Source organism: Peromyscus eremicus, chromosome 14 (genome assembly GCF_949786415.1).
Source record: "Peromyscus eremicus chromosome 14, PerEre_H2_v1, whole genome shotgun sequence".
Taxonomy (NCBI): Eukaryota; Metazoa; Chordata; class Mammalia; order Rodentia; family Cricetidae; genus Peromyscus; species Peromyscus eremicus.
The window spans coordinates 83,930,198-83,948,257 of NC_081430.1; the positions used below are offsets into that span (position 1 = coordinate 83,930,198).

General features: G+C 43.2%; 1 protein-coding gene across 7 annotated transcripts in view; it reads left to right on the forward strand.

The window, feature by feature from the left end:
• The first annotated feature begins 796 nt into the window (after window positions 1-796).
• The window catches only part of LOC131924501 (tubulin polyglutamylase TTLL5), a 181,872-nt gene continuing 164,608 nt past the window's right edge, over window positions 797-18,060 (forward strand). For all 7 annotated transcript variants that reach the window (XM_059279808.1, XM_059279811.1, XM_059279812.1 and 4 more), the window contains exons 1-5: window positions 797-910; window positions 3,676-3,770; window positions 10,113-10,226; window positions 10,503-10,594; window positions 17,188-17,250. In XM_059279808.1, coding sequence (XP_059135791.1) covers window positions 883-910; window positions 3,676-3,770; window positions 10,113-10,226; window positions 10,503-10,594; window positions 17,188-17,250 — 392 coding nt within the window. In that variant the 5' untranslated portion in view covers window positions 797-882. The remainder of the gene's footprint in view (window positions 911-3,675; window positions 3,771-10,112; window positions 10,227-10,502; window positions 10,595-17,187; window positions 17,251-18,060) is intronic.

Below are 18,060 nucleotides of genomic sequence, written 5' to 3' on the forward strand. Positions count from 1 at the left end.
GATGAGAGGTTGGCAGAATGCCAAGTCATCAACTGAAGACATGTTGACTACTTGGTGGAGTGGGGATTTGGCTCCGCTCAGGTGTGAGGTGTGCAGCCGGGCAGTGCCTTCAGTTGTTAACACTGCACTTTGTCAAGTCTGCCGCCCAGCGAAGTCCGGGAGCCGATGGGAAACATCCCAGAGGAACATGTGGGGCCAGCAGCAAGAGGAGTGTGGGTCATGGAGGAACACTGAAGCTCGAGGCTAGTCCTCTCCACAGGAAGGCCTCCTGTTTTGGGGCCACGCTGTTTCAGTGTTCACACGGGCTCCTGCCTCCTCTGATGGTGACTTGTTGATAGGGCTTGCTTGGATCTTTCTGCCCTGTTTACAAGCCTGCAATCCTAAAGAGAATGAGTTAGCATAGAAAATGAAAACCTCCGAAAAGTACCAGGGTGGCCAAATCGTCTTGTCTTGCATGTGAATGTAAGTAAACGACGAAGCACTGAGACCTTGGAATGAAGGGCACTCATAAAAGTATCAGCACACGGACAGCCCGAGCCTCGGAACCCCGCAGTGATAGTGAAGCAATAGCCCTGGCCTGCTCAGCACTTGAATTGCACAAGATCTGGGGTAAACGATTCCATGTCAGGGAATCAATGCGTTGGTGCTGGGCCTGCCTTACAGAGGATGAGCTCAGCACAGGCCTATGTTCTGTTATCTTCCACCCAGATTCCTCTCCCCTTTCCTGTGGATTTGATGGGCTGCTTCTCTGATGTTTGGAACCTTTGCTGTTCTGGGACCCACGATGAGGCAGCTCTCTGCTATCCCACAAAGTGATCAGTTGCTCCTTTCTCTCTCCCTTCTCTTAGTGATGCACCTCTGGACCTCAAGATTAAAGCCAGTATGATCTCAGATATGTTCACTGTTGTAGGTAAGTAGCAGTGTGTTCTGAACTGGACTCACAAAAAAATTAACCAGAGCTTCCATTTGCCAGGCTCCCTAGGTGTTGCCAACTGGCAGTTCCTAAGCCATGCTGAATGTTTTGTACTAAAAAATTATATTTTCAGGGAAGTGTTTATATGTTTCTACTCCCCCTGGCTCCATCCTGTCCCGAGGCTGAACCACAACTAAGGCTGAGACCTGGGGCATGGGAATTATGAGCTGAGGCAGAGAATTAAGCGGAGATCTGCAGAGAGTATATTTTTCTCTGAGCTGGGAAAGTGAAACCCACTGAAGAAGCTCTGTTACAAAAGAGACCGGCTGTATTTCTCCTAGACAGTCTCTGCTGGCTTCAACATGATCCCTTCTGCAGTATTATAGCCAAAGCAGCCCGAGGAAGAAATCCCATTTTAAGTAGATAAGCCAGAACTTTGAAATGGAGATGGGCAGTCAGGTGGGTATGACGTGGATTTATTATTGGGTTTTTAAATTTCCCCAAAGAGACCCAGTGAAATCCATTTGATGTGAACTAGTACTTGTACCAGCAGATGCTGTAAAACTTAGCGACTCTCTTCTTCTTTATGTATTTATTTTTAAATCTATTTACTTATTTTACATCCCGAACGTAGTTTCCTCCATCCTCTCCTCCCAGTCCCTCCCCTGCACCTCCCCTCTGCCCACCTCCCCCATCCCCCATCCACTCTTACTCTGTTTCTGTTCAGAAAAGGGCAGGCCTCCCATGGATATCAACAAAACATGGCATATCCAGTTGCAGTAAGACTGGGCACCTCCTCTTGAATTTAGGCTAGTCAAGGCAACCCAGTATGGAGGAGTAGGGTCCCAAAAGCCAGCAAGAGTCAGAGACATCCCCTGCTCCCACTGTTAGGAGTCCCACAAGAAGACCAAGCAACATAACTGTCTTATATATGCAGAGGGCCTAGGTCAGTCCCATGCAGGCTCCCTGGTTGTCAGCTCAGACTCTGAGCTCCTATGAGCTCAGGTTAGTTGATTATGTGGGTTTTCTCATGATGTCTTGACCCCTCTGGCTCCTACAATCCTTCCTCCTCCTCTTCAGCATGATTCCCCAAGCTCTGGCTAGTGTTTGCCTGTGGGTCTCTTCATCTGTTTCTGTCAGTTGCTGGATGAATACTCTCTGATGACAACCGGGCTAGGCACCAATCTATGAGTATAGCAGAATGTCATTAGGCATCATTATATTTACATTTTTCTCCTCCATTTGTGTTTGGTTCTATCCTAGGTGTCTGCACTATCCAGCCCCTGGGTCCTGGTGCTACAGGCAATGTCAGGGTGGGCTTATTCTCATGGCATGGGTCTCAGGCTGGACCAATCATTGGTTGGCTGCCCTTACTCCAGCACATCCCATAGATAAGACAGACTGTAAGTCGGAGGTTATGTGGCTGGGTTGGTGTCCCAATCCCTCCGCTGCAAGTCTCTGGTCACAGGAGATGGACAGTTCAGGCTATATATCCACTATTGCTAGGAGTCTTGGCTGGGGTCATCCTTGTAGATTCCTGGGAGTTTCCCTTGCTCCGGGTTTCTGTCTGACCCCCGAAATGCTCTCCCTCACCCCTTCCACCTGATGCCTCATGTTCCCATCCCCACCCGCCCCCAGTCCACCCACAAAATTGCTTACTTCCCCTTCTCAGGGAGACCCCTTGAACCCTTCTTGTTACCTAGCCTCTCTGGGCCTGTGGATTGTAGCATCTTCTTTTTGGTTGAGAATCTAGTTCTTTTAGGAAGAAAGTAAAACTAGTGGAAATTGTTTCTTTTTTTGTTAGAAAAATTGTGAAGAAAAAAAAATCTCTATTTTTACAGTGATGCATACAATTTACCAATAATATAAAAAACATATAATTTATGATTTAGGTTAAAATCCCTGTTTCCCTTCTTGAAAATCATGACCAAGGATAATTACTTTATAGTTGAATATTAAAATAATTAATTAGAGCTGGGTGGTGGTGGTACACACCTTTAATTCCAGCACTTGGGAGGCAGAGGCAGGGGAATCTCTGAGTTTGAGGCCAGCCTGGTCTACAGAGTGAGTTCCAGGACAGCCAAGGCTATACAGAGAAGCCTCGTTTCAAAAAAACAAAATAATAATAATAATATAGAAAAACAGATATAACAAAACATTTTTAAGCTGTAGATAATCATAAAGCCCATTGCAGGTATTAAAAGTAGGCCATCTTCTGTCTTCCCAGTAGGTTGTAACAGGACATGACAACAGGCTTGCTATTGGCTTCTTCTGGTGAAACCTTTTCCCCCAGTCATTATCCAGAAAGCTACTTTAAAAAAAAAAAAAAAATCAACAATCTTTTCTTTCCTAAACAGCTGTGTGTTTCATAAAGATGACTTGTTCATTTGTTTGAGACTTATCAAAGCCACGTTTCTGTCAGTCGGGATTATAATTAGCTCCTCAGGCTGCTTCCCTCTTTAGGATGAGTTTAAAGGTACTTGAACCAAACAGACTGATTTCTTAGAAAAGGATGGCTCTTGCTGGGCAGTGGTGGCACACGCCTTTAATCCCAGCACTTGGGAGGCAGAGCCAGGCGGATCTCTGTGAGTTCGAGGCCAGCCTGGTCTTTAAAGCGAGTTCCAGGAAAGGCGCAAAGCTACACAGAGAAACCCTGTCTCGAAAAACCTAAATAAATAAATAAATAAATAAATAAATAATAAATAAATAAATAAATAAATAAATAAATGGACGGCTCTTAATACTGCTCATTCCCCATCCAGGGTTTGTGTGCCAAGATCCCGCGCAGCGGGCATCCAACAGGTCAATTTACCCCACCTTTGAGTCTTCCCGACGGAACCCTTTTCAGAAACCCCAGGTAAGCCAGGTGAGCGTGAAGCCCAGAGAAGGCTTGCTGGGGAGTGGCAGCCAGTGAGATGGGGGTGCTGGAGCACTGTGATTGGGAGGTCACTTAGGGCAGGAGGATTTGGGGATGTGTTCAGCAGTGGCTGGTCTTCAATGCATTCACCTGCTTCCCAACAAACTTACTCTTCGTTTTTGTTCTGCCTTTCCTTTTTTCGCTACCTTTCCTTCTCTCTTCCAAACTTCCTGTTTCTCCCCTCAGACTGACATGCTCTGAAACAAAGCAGAGTGGGGCCTGCTCACTCTTAAGCATGACTAGGCCTTTTCTAATCTTCAGACCAGTTTTGTAAAACAGATGCTCCATGGAAACAGTGTGTCCTCTGTCCTCTTTGAAGGGACCCTCAGTGGTCATGAGCTCTGATCAAAGCTAAAATAATACCCAAAGAAGCTGCTGAGTCAGAAGCATTGTTTGGACAATTACTGCTCCTGTCTGTGCACTCTGGTTTGGGCCTGCTCATTCCGTCACGTCCTCAGTCTGCATGCTTGAGTACTTTCCCTTAGTGTGTCTTCTTATTAATAAGACTCTGCCTAGCTCCTCTCCGCCCATCTGGGTTGATTCCAGGCCTACTAAAGCTTTGGAGCTATTTTTACAATCCATCCTATCTTTAGGGACCTTTAGTGTCTGTCCTTAAAGATAGGATAAGGACCACAATTCCCTTCTTTTTCATTGTGTTTTGAATTCATTCATTGTGGCTTGTAAATTGTCCCCTGCTCCTCCACTACATCATAAGCACTGTTAATAGCTTCTCCTTTCTCCCTCTCTCCTTCCCCCTCCTCTCTCTCCCATCACTGTTCTTCCTGCACTTCACCCGTCCATTCTTCCCTCCAGCCTTCTTTTCTTGCATTCTTCCTCTTCCTCCATCTGCTCAGGAGTCTCATTGAGAGTGGTGCTGTGTCAGCTGTCTTCACATTTAACAGGGTCTTCACAGTCATGTGCTTCTCAGGCTTGCAGGCAGGTAATGTGAAGGACAGTAGGCAGCTGCCACACAGTGATGTGCCAGGCTAACCGAAGAGTGGAGCCCTCCTCCATCAAAGGGGGGGGCGATGGATGAGTGTGCTCTAGCTGATCACTGTCATGCTCCAGTGGCCAACAGGGCTAAGAGCCTCCTGTTGTCAAGAGAAATCAGGAATGATTTGGTTTTGGTTTGTTTGTTTGTTTGTTTGTTTTTAATGTTGAAAATTAGCTCATTCAAAACAAAACTAGAGCACTACAAGCCAAGTCTAACATGTCTTTGAGCTGGAGTGGGTCGATGGCTGCCTAATTGCTCTGGGATGATTCCCTGGGTAGTGGTGTGCTGTGGAACATGGTGTACTGTATTGTAAGAGGTGTTGTCTCAGATTAGAGATACAACCAGACATCAGAGTCCTACTTGCTCATGAGCATCACCACAGATCAAAGGGATTTCTGTATATTTACTAAGAAAAGGTAGAGAATTATTAACCTAGGTATAGTGGGAAAACCTAGGTAGTCACATACCTGTGCTAATTATTCCCTGCAAGCATCCCTAGGAGAGCTGCACACATCCCTAGGCAGAGCTGTGAATGTTTCCTACAGTTTTTACCATTTCTGCCAGGCTTTTCTTCTAGGGATAGCAGCATTCCAATCTTGAAAGAGTGGATCCCGTTTCTTAATTTGCCGGTCAGCTTTTATTGGCAATTCTTTGCAAATTATCAGAAATCTTCCCAATATTTATTCTGCTTACTGGTGGGCAGGGGCATGATGCCATCCAAAAGCAGCCTTGGGGATAGACACATAAAGACCAATACAGGAGCTTTGTGTACTGTATGAAACAGGTTTGTCAGGCAGGCTAGTACACCCAGGGTCTTCAGTATCTAACAGTAGTGAGAAGTTGAAGTTAGAACACAAAGAATAGCAAGGCAGCAGTACTGTAGAGAAATACTCTCACTTTTCAACCAAGGGCAGGGCTCTTGCATGTGGTCTGTGCTTTCTAATGTCTTAGATACAGGAAATGGAGAGCCATAGGCCTATTAGGAAAAGGTAAGGCTGTATTCCATTTTTTGTCTCTTATAGCATCCCGTATCTGCATAGGTACAGTCATCAAAAATCACACAGGTAAGTTCTGGGTCATTTGAAGACTTGACTCAATTTTAATCCCCATTTCTGAAATAGAAAGCCTTTTAGCTTTGGCCTTCCATGGTATATATATCTCATGTATCTACTCTTTGTATAATTTGAAAACACAAAATAGAGTATGTGGAGAGACATGTACCAGTATCTTCTTGGTTATAGACCATGAGGACAGAGGCTGTGATAGCTCAGGGCCTTCAGTTCTCGAGGGGGAATATGCTGTGGTAAAGGCAGTTGGATTGAAATGATGAACAGAGCTTATCCATCATTTTGCCCAAAATATTCTGGAAAGAAAGTATTAGAATTCACCCAGGAACTTTATCCGGTTCAGGTATCCTAAGAAGCAGACTGCTCTGGCAGCCTGGTGTCAGCACTCATTTTACATTGAGTGTGGGCTTATTTGCATTTTTTCACAGATGGTACTTGATATGTGTAGTGATTTGTAACTGAATTTAGAAACCTGTGGGAATTAGATGCGACCTGTAAAATAAGACAAATGTTTTTCTGACACTATCAACCTTCGCTCCTTTACTGTCGCTATAAGCGATTTTTGAAATTGGCTGCCATGTTCTTGGGTGTTGCTCAGTGTGGGGCGTTGGCCCATTTCTGCAGTGGGTCAGGTCGCTCAGAGGCTCAGGTTGTCCCGGCTGATGCTCAGTAGGAAGCTCTGCCACAGTTATCCTAACAGTTGTCTGCTCTGGAAGCCTGAACGGCAGCTTCCTGAACCCCTGCTTCTAATAAAGTGAGTTATATGGCAAAGAAAAGTCCTCCGGGTGTCTAGTGTCGTGTTTGGTAACTGCTTCATATGGTTCTATAATGTGTGTTTGGTGACACGATCGTAGAACTCAAAACTCTGCAGAATGTAATGTTTCATATTTAGTAATTATCTAAATATTATTTGCTGTCTATAGCAAAAACCAAGACCAAATAACCAACCTAGACACTAATTGGCAGTTTAAAATTTCTCTGGGTACTTGATGGTGTACGTACCTCTTCATCTCCCAGAGCTAGTGGCCTCTCAGTGGAGGCTTGTTTCTCCAGTGGTCAGTCAGCCCATTGGAATATGTAATTTATTATATTACCATCAGAGAGTGCAGTGGAGGGACTCGTAAGTTAAAACTACAGGATGGCTGTTTTTCCTTAAGGTTTTTTGTTTGTTTGTTTTGTTTTGTAAAATTTTTTTAGGTAGTAGGAAGAACCTGGGGCCTTTCGCATGCCAGGCAAGCACGGAGGACCACTGAGCTGTGTCTCCAGTCCTCCCTTGATTTTGATAGCTGTGATGGTTTTATAGAACACCCTTGATTCCTTTTTTTCTCCTCGCTTTTGGTCTCCTAGTGTGCTGTGGAACTCCCAAACATTGATTTTTCTCTCCTCCTAACCTTCTTCTCTCTTCTCTCTATTCTTTCTCGCTTATCTGTAATTCAGGTCATAACTTCCTTTATCCTACCTCAGACTTCCTAGCCTGAATTGCTGCCTGTCATTCCTTACCTCCTAGTGTTTTGTGTAGACGCACACAGGATCCAGGACTGAGTGGGATGTGGGTAAGAGAGGAGCTGTGCACGCACACAGGAGTGTAGGAGGTGGCTCTTGAAAGTGATTGTAGAGAAACTTAACTGTTTGGGGTACTAATTCATTGTTTGCAGGAGTGCCGTTAAGTTTGTGCGAGGAGAAAATCTGTCCGTCAGTATCTCAGCCTTTAGGACCCAAGGATGTTGAAAAGCATGTTACAAAGAAGCAGAGTTGGAAATGATCGTTGGATGTTATTTGGCTAGTCCTATGTTCCCAGACATAGAGTGCTGCATCCCTGAAAACTGTTGTAGGAATCCACGCCCTCAGCACTTGAGCAACCTAAGGCGGGTTTAGTTCATCAGTGCCTCTACATGGCAGTCTGTCTGTTCTAGACATCTGATGATGAAAGTCTTCATTTGCATGCAGTCATTTGAGTCACGTGTCTTATTCCCTCATATTATTTGAGATGACTTTAAAGTATCCTTACCAGCAAGATGTGGTGACACACACCCATAGTGTCAGTACTGGGAAGGCCGAGGCAGGAGGATCACTAGTTTAAGGCTAGCCTGAGATACTCTCTCAAAGAAATCAAGGTCTGGGGATATACCTCAGTAGTCGAGAAGTTGCTAGCACACACAAAGGCTCAGGGTTCCATCTGCTAACTCCCCCAACATTAAAATAGATAATAAAGTACCCTTCGGATCAGACAGGAGGGCTTCTCGATTTCGGAAGACTCATTTTCAATGGCTTTACGTGGCTTTCTGATCGGAGCTGTGCTTGCACAGGTGAACTAGCTGAGCTCGTTTGCTTGTTTGTGTTCTCAAACAGTAAGTAGTGTGGGATGATGAGAAACGTCCTCAAGCCATTCCTTTACTATTTCAGTTCTTCTTTACTAATCATCATCACACTTTAAAGACTTACAAAAGTGATGTGTTCCTGTCCGAATCTTTATACTCTCCTTTGTGCAGGTCAGTTCCAGTATATGTTCCCTTTATCCCTAGAGACTGAAGGGAATTTAAATATTCCCAGGATGGCTACTCACTTGTAAAACAAATATTTATTGATTTACTTCTCTAGATATTAAAGATACCACAGTGAAAGCTAGATAAATGCTGATTTCGTAATCTTTCATTATATAGGTAGCTTATCATGGAGTTTTGCCCATGATAAAATCTAGTTTTTATAACTCTTGTGCTTAGTTTGCAAATAATTAGTTTTCTGTGTTCAAAGGGAAAACCATTCTTGGTTTGTGTATTATTTATAACTTGTCATTTGGTGACTTAGCAGAAAGTTTATTTCTTACAATTTTAGACACTGGGATGTTTAAAAACAAGATCCCAGGTGGGGCAGCGGTTTCGCATGCCTTTAATCCCAGCACTCGGTAGGCAAAGATGGGGATCTCTGTGAGTTCAAGGTCAGCCTGGTCTACAAATGGAGTTCCAGGACAACCAGGACTACATCAAAAAGCCTGTCTTGAAAAACAAAAAAAAGCAGAACAAAACAAAAAAGACCAAGATTCCAGCAAGATAGAACTCCTTCTGAGGGCTTGCTTTGCAAGCAGCTGACATTTCATTGTCTACTCAAAGCACATCTGTTGGCACACATCAGGGAGAGCACAGGAGAGTGAGTGAGGTCTCTGGTACTAACTCTATTAGACTAAGAAGGCACCACAAATATGATCTTGTCTAACTCCAATTACCCCTGAAAGGCCCCATTTCCAAATACCATCAGTTGGGGGGTAGGTCCTCATCGTGAACTTTGGAGACCCACAAACACCCATGGCTGGTCCAAGCATAAAGACAGTACTAGCTGCTCACAGTTGACCTTCTTCTCCTTGATGCAGGTTTCTTCCGGGAATCTAGAAAGATAACTCATGCCTATAGTTCTTTGATTACTTCTCCCCTTTTTTCCTCATTGACATTTTTGTTTGTTGTATTTTATCAGTCATTTCATCAGTTTCAATAGTAGTGTATTTTCACACTTGAGGCTCTTCTGCTTGTGTAAGATCAAAATCACTGACAGCGTGGTCCTCAGACTCCTGCTCACGCTGTGGAAACGGATGGAACCCAGATCATCTGTGGGTCTGTTATGGCCATGGCTTCGGTACTGCCTCCTTGGGACACAGGGCAGTTAGCCTTCGTCCAGTCCTGATGTTGAGCAGCCACAGTGTTCTCTGAGTAGCAGCGTTTTCATAAGAGCTCTGCTTTAAATTTGCTGATGATTCTGCTTTCAGGATTTTCCTTTCAGTTTCTAAAATATCCCAGAGCGCCCAGCTTGGTTTCTTGTCTCAGGTCAACCAACTCTCCCTTCCCAGTGCTAAAGTGAACATAATTATTTGCTAGAATAAATACACATTCTCATCTCTGTGGGGCTATTTTGTTTGTTTTTTTTTTTTTCCGCCTGCCCCTGAAATATTGGCTATACCTTCAAATCAACACTAAGTCTGCACATTGATAAGACACGGGCATTGCTCACGGTTTCCTGCTTGTTTCCGGTCTTTAGCAGATTTCTACCATTTCTCTGCTTGACTCGGAAGTTTTTTTCTGTTTCCTGGGGTTTGGGGCTAAGTGATTAATTCTAGAAATTGGGCCGTAGATTTGAGCTTCTTCAGGTCTGAAAGATACTGCTGTTGAGTGGGGAGCGAGGGGAAGATGATGGTGCTCGCTCCCTTCAACCTTGCCTTGATTTTTTTCCTCTTAGCGCGCCCGTCCACTCTCTGCCAGTGACGCAGAAATGAAAAACCTTGTGGCCTCAGCCCGGGAGAAGGTCCCGGGGAAGTTAGGCGGCTCTGTGCTTGGTCTGTCGATGGAAGAGGTAAAGATCATTTCATTTCAAGCCTTTGTGGGTTAACAAAGGGCTCAGTGCAAATCAGTGAGTGATTCGTAATACTTATGACACACTTTTCTTCTTTCTCCAAAAGGAGAAAGATTCTAGATAGGAGAAATTTCTCCTCAGGGGACATCCTAAATGTCATTGATTCTTCCATACGTTTGTGTCATTTTCTGCATTTGGAACTCTACCTTTGTCTTATAACTTCAGGTTTCCAAGTAGGCACTCTTTTATCTTTCTGTTCTTTCTTCCTCCACCTAGATCAAAGTTTTGCGAAGGGTAAAGGAAGAGAATGACCGGAGAGGAGGATTTATCCGCATATTTCCTACATCCGAGACATGGGAAATATATGGGTGAGGTGACTGCCTTTTTTTTCCTAAAGTTATACCTAATTCTAGTCTGTAGAATTAGCTTGATAGTGACTCATTGTTATCGCTTCTAATATGCTGCCTTTCTTACCTACCTTATTTAAAATAATAATTAATCCACAAACCAGGCACGATGATGCATGCTTATAATGTCCAGAATCAGGAGGTAGAGGCAGGAGGTTCAAAGTCACCCTCTGCTGCACAGGGAATTCAAGGCCTCCCTGAGCTCCCTGAGACCCAAACTTCAAAGAGAGGGGAAAAAGGCAAACCACAAATATTCATAAATACAAGAACGTGGCCATCAATGGTAATGAACCTATGTTGAAGCCCTCTCCCTGTTTTTTAAGATTCATTTTTAGTATTTTGATTACATGTGTACATGTACATGTGGCTTTGTGCACGTGACTACAAATGGTCTCATGAGCCAGAGACATTGGATTCCCAGGAGCTGTGGTGTTACAGACAGTTGTCAATTGCCTGCCTGATGTGGGCACTGGAACTGAACCCAGGTCTCTGGAATAGCAGCAAGTGCTCTTAACCTCTGAGCCATCTCTCCAGCCCACCCTCCCCATTTTCCATCTCCCTCCTAACCATTCTCCTGTTCTTAATTTTATGTTTTTCATCATCTTGATTTGAAAACTTACTTGTCCTCACTGTATGTGCCCAAATAATACATTGTTTATTTCTGATAAGTACTCTGTTCTAGTTTCCAGACAATAGATACAGTGACTCCATTCTACGTGTGCATTTTGATGGTGGTTTTTGGCAAATTAAACAGTTTAACTACTCCACATCCATTACATAGAAAACTCCATAAGTCCTGTATGGGCCGCGCCATTCACCCTCCAGAGTGGCCTTCTTTCTGTCACTGGGTTTTCCAGGAGCATTTAGACATGTGGAGTTATACAGTATGTAATTCTTTTTTATATACAGAATTTTTGAGGTTCATGCCTGTTGTCATATGAAGCAATAATCCATTCTTTATTCCTGTGTACTGTTTGATTGTGTTACTCTATCACAGTTTACCCATTCTCCTGCCCTGGACCAGGTGTGTCCATTATATGGCTGTTGTGAAGAAAAGCCCTGTGAGTGTCCATGGGCTGTGCCTTGTGTGCCCTTAAAATCCTTTCTCCTGGGTAAATAGCTAGAGTAGAATTGGACAAGTCACTGAACAGTGCTGATACACTTTTACACTTTACCCAAGATGCTGAGAAACTCCAGTTGGTCCCTGGTTACTGTCACCTGGTGTCACTGTGCTTTTTCAGCCCAGCAAACTAGTGCCTCTCTGGGCTTGAATGATTTGCGATGAGGGCAGCAGTACTGAGCACATCATCTGCAGTTGGCACGTCTGTCTTTTTATTACTGTGTCACAAAAGACTGTGTTTGCTACAGGTCCTTTCTTGGATATGTATGTGTGTATACACACACATATATATATATGCATGTACACATATATCTGTATAGTATTTCCTCCACGTCTGTGACAGTTTGCTCATTTTTATAAGAATGGTTTTTGCTACAGTTTAACTACTTTATATTTCTTTGCTAAGAAATATTTGCCACTTTCTGTGGTGCAAAGCCTTTTTCTCTTATGTTTCCAGTAGGAAGTTTTGCTAATTTAGCCTTTATGTGAGGTCTGTAATATGTTTTGAACGAAGTATTGAGTGTATAAATTTCAGACTAGGCTCCTCTTTAGTGACATCCCACACATTTTGATTGTTGTGCTTTGCTTTCATCTGTTTAAAATATTTTTTCATTTTGGGTTATTTAGAAGTATGGTTTTTTTGTTTTGTTTTCTTTTGTTTTGTTTGTTTGTTTTAAGTATTTGGGGTTTTTCCAGAAATCTTTTAGTAACTGATTTTTCAGTTTTTCAGTTTACTTCTGTTAAGGTCAGAGAATATAATTTGGAAAACTTGAATCTTAAATTTCCTGAGAGTTCTTATGTGGCTAATGGTGGCAAATGTAAAGTGTATGTTGAACGGGGTCTGCCCTGTGGCTGTATGGGCTGCTTCACAAAGGTGGTTCAGGCCACAGGGTTAGTGCTCTTATCTCAGCCATCCCTGCTCCTGTATCAGTTGTTGAGATGCTGGTCCGGAAGTTCTCTGTCGTCCTTGGTGACACTCACTTTTCCTTTTGGTCTGCCCATTTTGCTGTATTCTGGATCTCTGTTATTGTGTGCACCATCAGGCTGCATCTTCATGAGAATCAGGCTTCCTCCTTGTTAGGAAATAGTCTTTGTTCCTCATGGTGTGATTGACTTTTTTTTTTAAAATCTATCTATTTGTTCTGAAATTTACTTAGTGTACCTTAATATACTCTACTCCTGCTTTCTTAGTACCTAGCATTTTTCTATTGCTTTGTCTTACAAATTTTTAATTTCATTTCGGTTTTGTTTTTCAAGACAAGGTTTATCATTGTGTATTCCTGACTGTCCTGGAACTCACTCTGTAGACCAGGCTGGCCTTGAACTCAGAGATCACCTGCCTCTGCCTCCTGAGTGCTGGGATTAAAGGTGTGCACCACTACCAACCGCACAGCTTTTGTCTTACAATTTAAAAATTAAAAAAATAACTGATTTTTATCTAACAGTGTTTCTAAACAAAGGATGGTTAGAGGTTAGACTGGCTAAATCTCATGGTTACCTTTGGTGATAGAAACACCTAAAATACCTCCACTTTGCAAGAATATTCTTCCCTATGGTCACCATGCTGTATAATAGGTAGATCTGCTAACCTTGCTCCTCCTTCCTAACCACGCCAGCCTCTTGTTCTCACCACTCTGCCTGCTGAGTATGATGTTGCCCTTCTGCTTGGGTTCTGCAGTAGGAGTGAGTAATACGGCATCTGTTTCTCTATGCCTGGCTTACTTCATTCATATTTATGACCTCCAGGTTCATCTATGTTGTTGGAAATGACAAGATTTTGTTCTTTCTATAGCATAACAGTGTTCTACTGTGTACGAACCACATTTTCTTCATCCATTCCACCCTTGATGGAATATTTAAATAGACTTTATATTCTGTTCATAGCGTTTCAATAAACATGGGACTACAGGTATCTTGCTGGATTATTTGGTAGTTCTTCTTGTTAATTTTTGAGACATTTCCGTGGTTGTTTCCATAGTGACAGTTTACATTCCCAGCAGTGCATCTAAGGGTTCCTTCTCTTTTTCTGCATTTTTGCTAGCTTGCTTACTCTTTTGTCTCTGTTTTTCTTGTTGCACTTGAGATATAGCACTCAGGGCCATCTTTGCATCCTTGGGATGAGTCTTACGTCTCAAATCTTTTTAGTTTTTTAAATGTGCTTTGAGTTCAGTGTGTTGAGGATTTTTGCATTTCCTCCCTCCCTCCCTCCCTCCCTCCCTCCCTCCCTCCCTCCCTCCCTCCCTCCCTCCCTCCTACCCACCCACATGTGGATACCTGCATGCAGAGGCCAGAGACTAATACCAGGTGTCTTTCTTGATCGCTCTTCATCTTATTTTATCGGTATATTATAGGGAGGGGCAGTGGGTGTGTGCATGCCACAGCTTGTGTAGACGTTAAAGGGTGACTTGCAGGATTTCTTTCCTTCTATCATGAGGGTGCCAGGGAGAGACCACAGGTCCACCAAACTTGGTAGCAAGTGCCTTAACCTGCTGAGCCATCTCTCTGTCCTGTGTGTTTGTATTTGAGACAGGGTCTGTCATTGATGGAGCTCTTCAGTTTGACCAGGCTGCCTGGACAGTGAACTCTGGGTGTCTGTTTTCACACACTCAACGCTGATGTTACAGATATGCACCACTGCCCCAACCTTTTTACATGGTTGCTGGGGAGCCATACTCAGGTCCTCATGTTACCCAACAGGCACTTTACCAACTAAGCCCCAGGATTATTTTTTTATAGTTGTTTTACCTGTTTGACTGTGGTATGCCATGGACATTTATTTTTGTCTTTAAGGTCAATTTTCAATTTTCTTTTTCTTTTTTTAGGTCAATTTTTATTTGTCTATAGAATCCTAACCTCTAATAATTCTAGTGAACAGTTTATTTCCAGTATTGACTTTTTTGTTATAGAATTCCTGTTTGTATTTTTTCTATGTCTTGTTTCCCTCTTTTTTCATTCTGTAGACCTTTGTGCATACATTGTAATACTTTTTAGTAAATATCTTTTGGTTTGTTTGTTTGTTTTTGGTTTTTTTGAGACAGGGTTCCTGGCTGTCCTGGAACTTGTTCTGTAGACCAGGCTGGCTTCACACTCAGAGATCTACCTGCCTCTGCCTCCTTGTTTTTGTTTGTTTGATTGCTTTAATTCCTATCTGTCATTTCTGAGTCCATTGATTGGCATTCCTTTAGTTTATGGCCATGGTTCTCAACCTTCCTAATGCTGCCACCCATACAGCTCCTCATGTTGTGGTGACCCCAACCATAAAATTATTTTGTTGCTCCTTCATAACTAATTTTGCTACTGTTTTGAATTTTAATGTAAATATCTGATATGCAGGATATCTGATACACAACTCTTGTGAAAAGGTCATTTGACCCCCCAAAGGGATCACAATCCATATGTTGAGAACCACTGGTTTATGGGATACCCTCTTCATATGTACAGTAAATTTTGATCAGATGCTATGCATTTTTTTTTTTTTTTTTTTTTTTTTTTTTTTTTTTTTTTTTTGGTTTTTCGAGACAGGGTTTCTCTGTGTAGCTTTGTGCCTTTTCCTGGAACTCAGTTGGTAGCCCAGGCTGGCCTCGAACTCACAGAGATCCTCCTGGCTCTGCCTCCCGAGTGCTGGGATTAAAGGCGTGCGCCACCACCGCCCGGCCATTTTAAATGCTATATCTTCAGAGTTTGGATTCCTTGCCCACTTTAAACCCTGTTAGTTTTTTGTTCAGGCACTTGAGTTATTTGTAGATCAGCACAATCTTTTCAGGCTGCCTTTGAACATTGTTACGGCAAAGTTAGGGTTCCTTTAATATAAGCCGAGCATATATCTACCTCAAAAGACACTTTTGGGGTGTCTGTGAAGCGACCCAGCTTTCAAGAAGGTTCCTGTGTTCTGGCAGCTGGAACTCAATTTTCAGCCCCCAGTGAACTGTGGAAATATTTGAGTTACATTTAATCTTGGTTGGTCTTTATTCTGACCATTGCCTTTAGCTTAGCCCAGAGGACCATTACCTTCTGCCTGAGCAGACTGATTTGCACCCCAAAACTCAAGAGACCTCTCATCATTATTTTGGGAATTTTTTCTCATGTATAGTCTGCTCCTCTTCAGTACCTTGCCCTGAAAATTCTAGATGGTTTTTATAGCTTTGATCTAGTCTTTTCGTCTTAGAGACTGTGGGACTCTACTTGAATCCTCCTTTTTATGAATGCTCTGGAAATCACCTGTAGGAAGAAAGGCAGAGAAGTTGTAAGATTTAATTCTGTTACTTCTCACTAATAAGAATCAGCCCATACCACCATTTGTTTAATATCTAAAAACAGTTGTTTCTGCATCTTGTACACTTCTCTGACTTTTGTGCTGGAGAGCAGGGCCTGTAGCAGTTACCTTCTCGTGTACAGAAGTGATTTGTCTGTTTCATTGCTTTTCCAGACAGAAAGTGTGTGTTCCATGTAATCTGGCTCTTTCCATTAAGCACATCACCAAGATTCATGTGACTACAGCTCATTCCCTTTGAATACCTTACCCCCCCCCCCCCCCGCCTTTAAACTGTATGTTGAAACTGCTATTAATTTTACATTCTTCTGTTGATGGACATTTGACTTCTTTCTGGTCTGTAACTGTCAAAGAGAGCTATGCTGTTGGCATTCTTGAATGTGTCTTCTGGGTGTGTATCTAGCAATGAATTGCATCATGCAGCTTTTCTGGAAGAAGTGTTCTTGGAGACAGCATGTGACATGTCTCTCAGGAGGAACAGAGCAGGTCAGACAAGGAGACCTGTAGACTCAGAGTGCTCCTGTCAAGGAAGGCTGTGTACAACAGGGTGGACCTGAGCAGCCATGATGTTGGAAAGGTTTCTGTTTAGAGGCTAAGGGTCCATGGGAGATGTGGGATGAGAAAGCTCCTAGGAGACCCGTCTACCTGGAGTTGCAGAATCACATTCAGCAGCTGTGTGGAGAAGGTGTGAATGGATTAGTGACCCAGATTATCCAGTTTCTGAAAGTTTACAGAAACAATGCATGCCCCCACAGTAAACAGCATGGAAGCACTGGGCACTCCCACTTGGGGACAGGTGGACTCCCCTTTCTGCAGCTCTCCCCAGTTTCTCTGTTGTCCTCGTCTGTGCATATGATTTCTTGGTTGGTTTTCTTTTTACCTTTCAGTGTGACATTTTGATTGTGGTGTATCACTTCTTACTAATCTGAAAAAATGTTGTCTTCTATTTTCTATGTTAAATCCTCCTCTTGATTCTTTATTTTATTCTGTTTATTCTTACTCTATATGGTTCTCATTTACGTTAACACCTATCTCCCATCCTGGCACTTTAGAAATAGTATATAAACATCCTATCAGTTTGGTGCTTGATTTGTGGTTTTATTTCTACCATTCCCTCTTGAACTGAATTTAAGGAATAATTTGACTTCTCTCTTTGTCCTTTAGGTCCTACCTTGAACACAAAACCTCCATGAACTACATGCTGGCCACGCGCCTATTCCAGGACAGGTAGGAGCTTGCTCAGCTGAGTGTTCAGGACAAGAGCACACGCTTAAGAGAAAACATATGTAAGGAAGGGTAGCAGCTTGACCCAAGGGTTCATACAGGGCCAGGCTAGAAAAGGCCTTTTAGAAAACCCAGTATATCATTTTCCAGCATGTGTTAACAGCGCTCAGCAGTTTGTAATATTTGTAAAAGCCAAAAATTAAGTCATAAAAGTCCTCTGAGCAGTCTTACCAGATGCCCCATTTCCATTCTTCTTTTTTTTTTTAGAAGATTCTTACTCAGCACCTTTTGCATGCTCTCCTCCCCTCCCCTCTCTCCCTCCTTTCCTCCTTTTCTTCCCATTTTCCATTTCTCTTTCCTCCCTCCCTCCCTCCCTCCCTCCCTCCCTCCCCTCCTCCCTCCTTTTCTTCCTTCCTTCCTCCCTCCCTCCTTCCTTCCCTCCCTCCTTCCTTTCTGTAGAAAGGGTTTATTTTGACTCACAGTTTGAGAGGCCAGTTCAGCGTGTCAGCAAAGCCATGGAGGCAGGAGGATGGTGCAGCTGGTCACACTGCATCTGCAGTCAGGAAACAGTAAGGAATCCTCTAGGCACAGTTTTAAATGGTATAATCACCTGGTTTTCAAGAACAAAAGAATCACTGGCTCCGAAGACGAGGCGGGTCCCTAAATGGCAGAGTAAACATACAGGCGCAGATGACAGCTGCTAAGCACAGTGCCAGGGGAGTTGGGAAACGGTGTTAGCAGAGGCAGGAATTCCGATGGCACAGCTACCAGGGGCCGCTTCACCTGGGGCCGCTTGTAGCCCATGCGGTATAA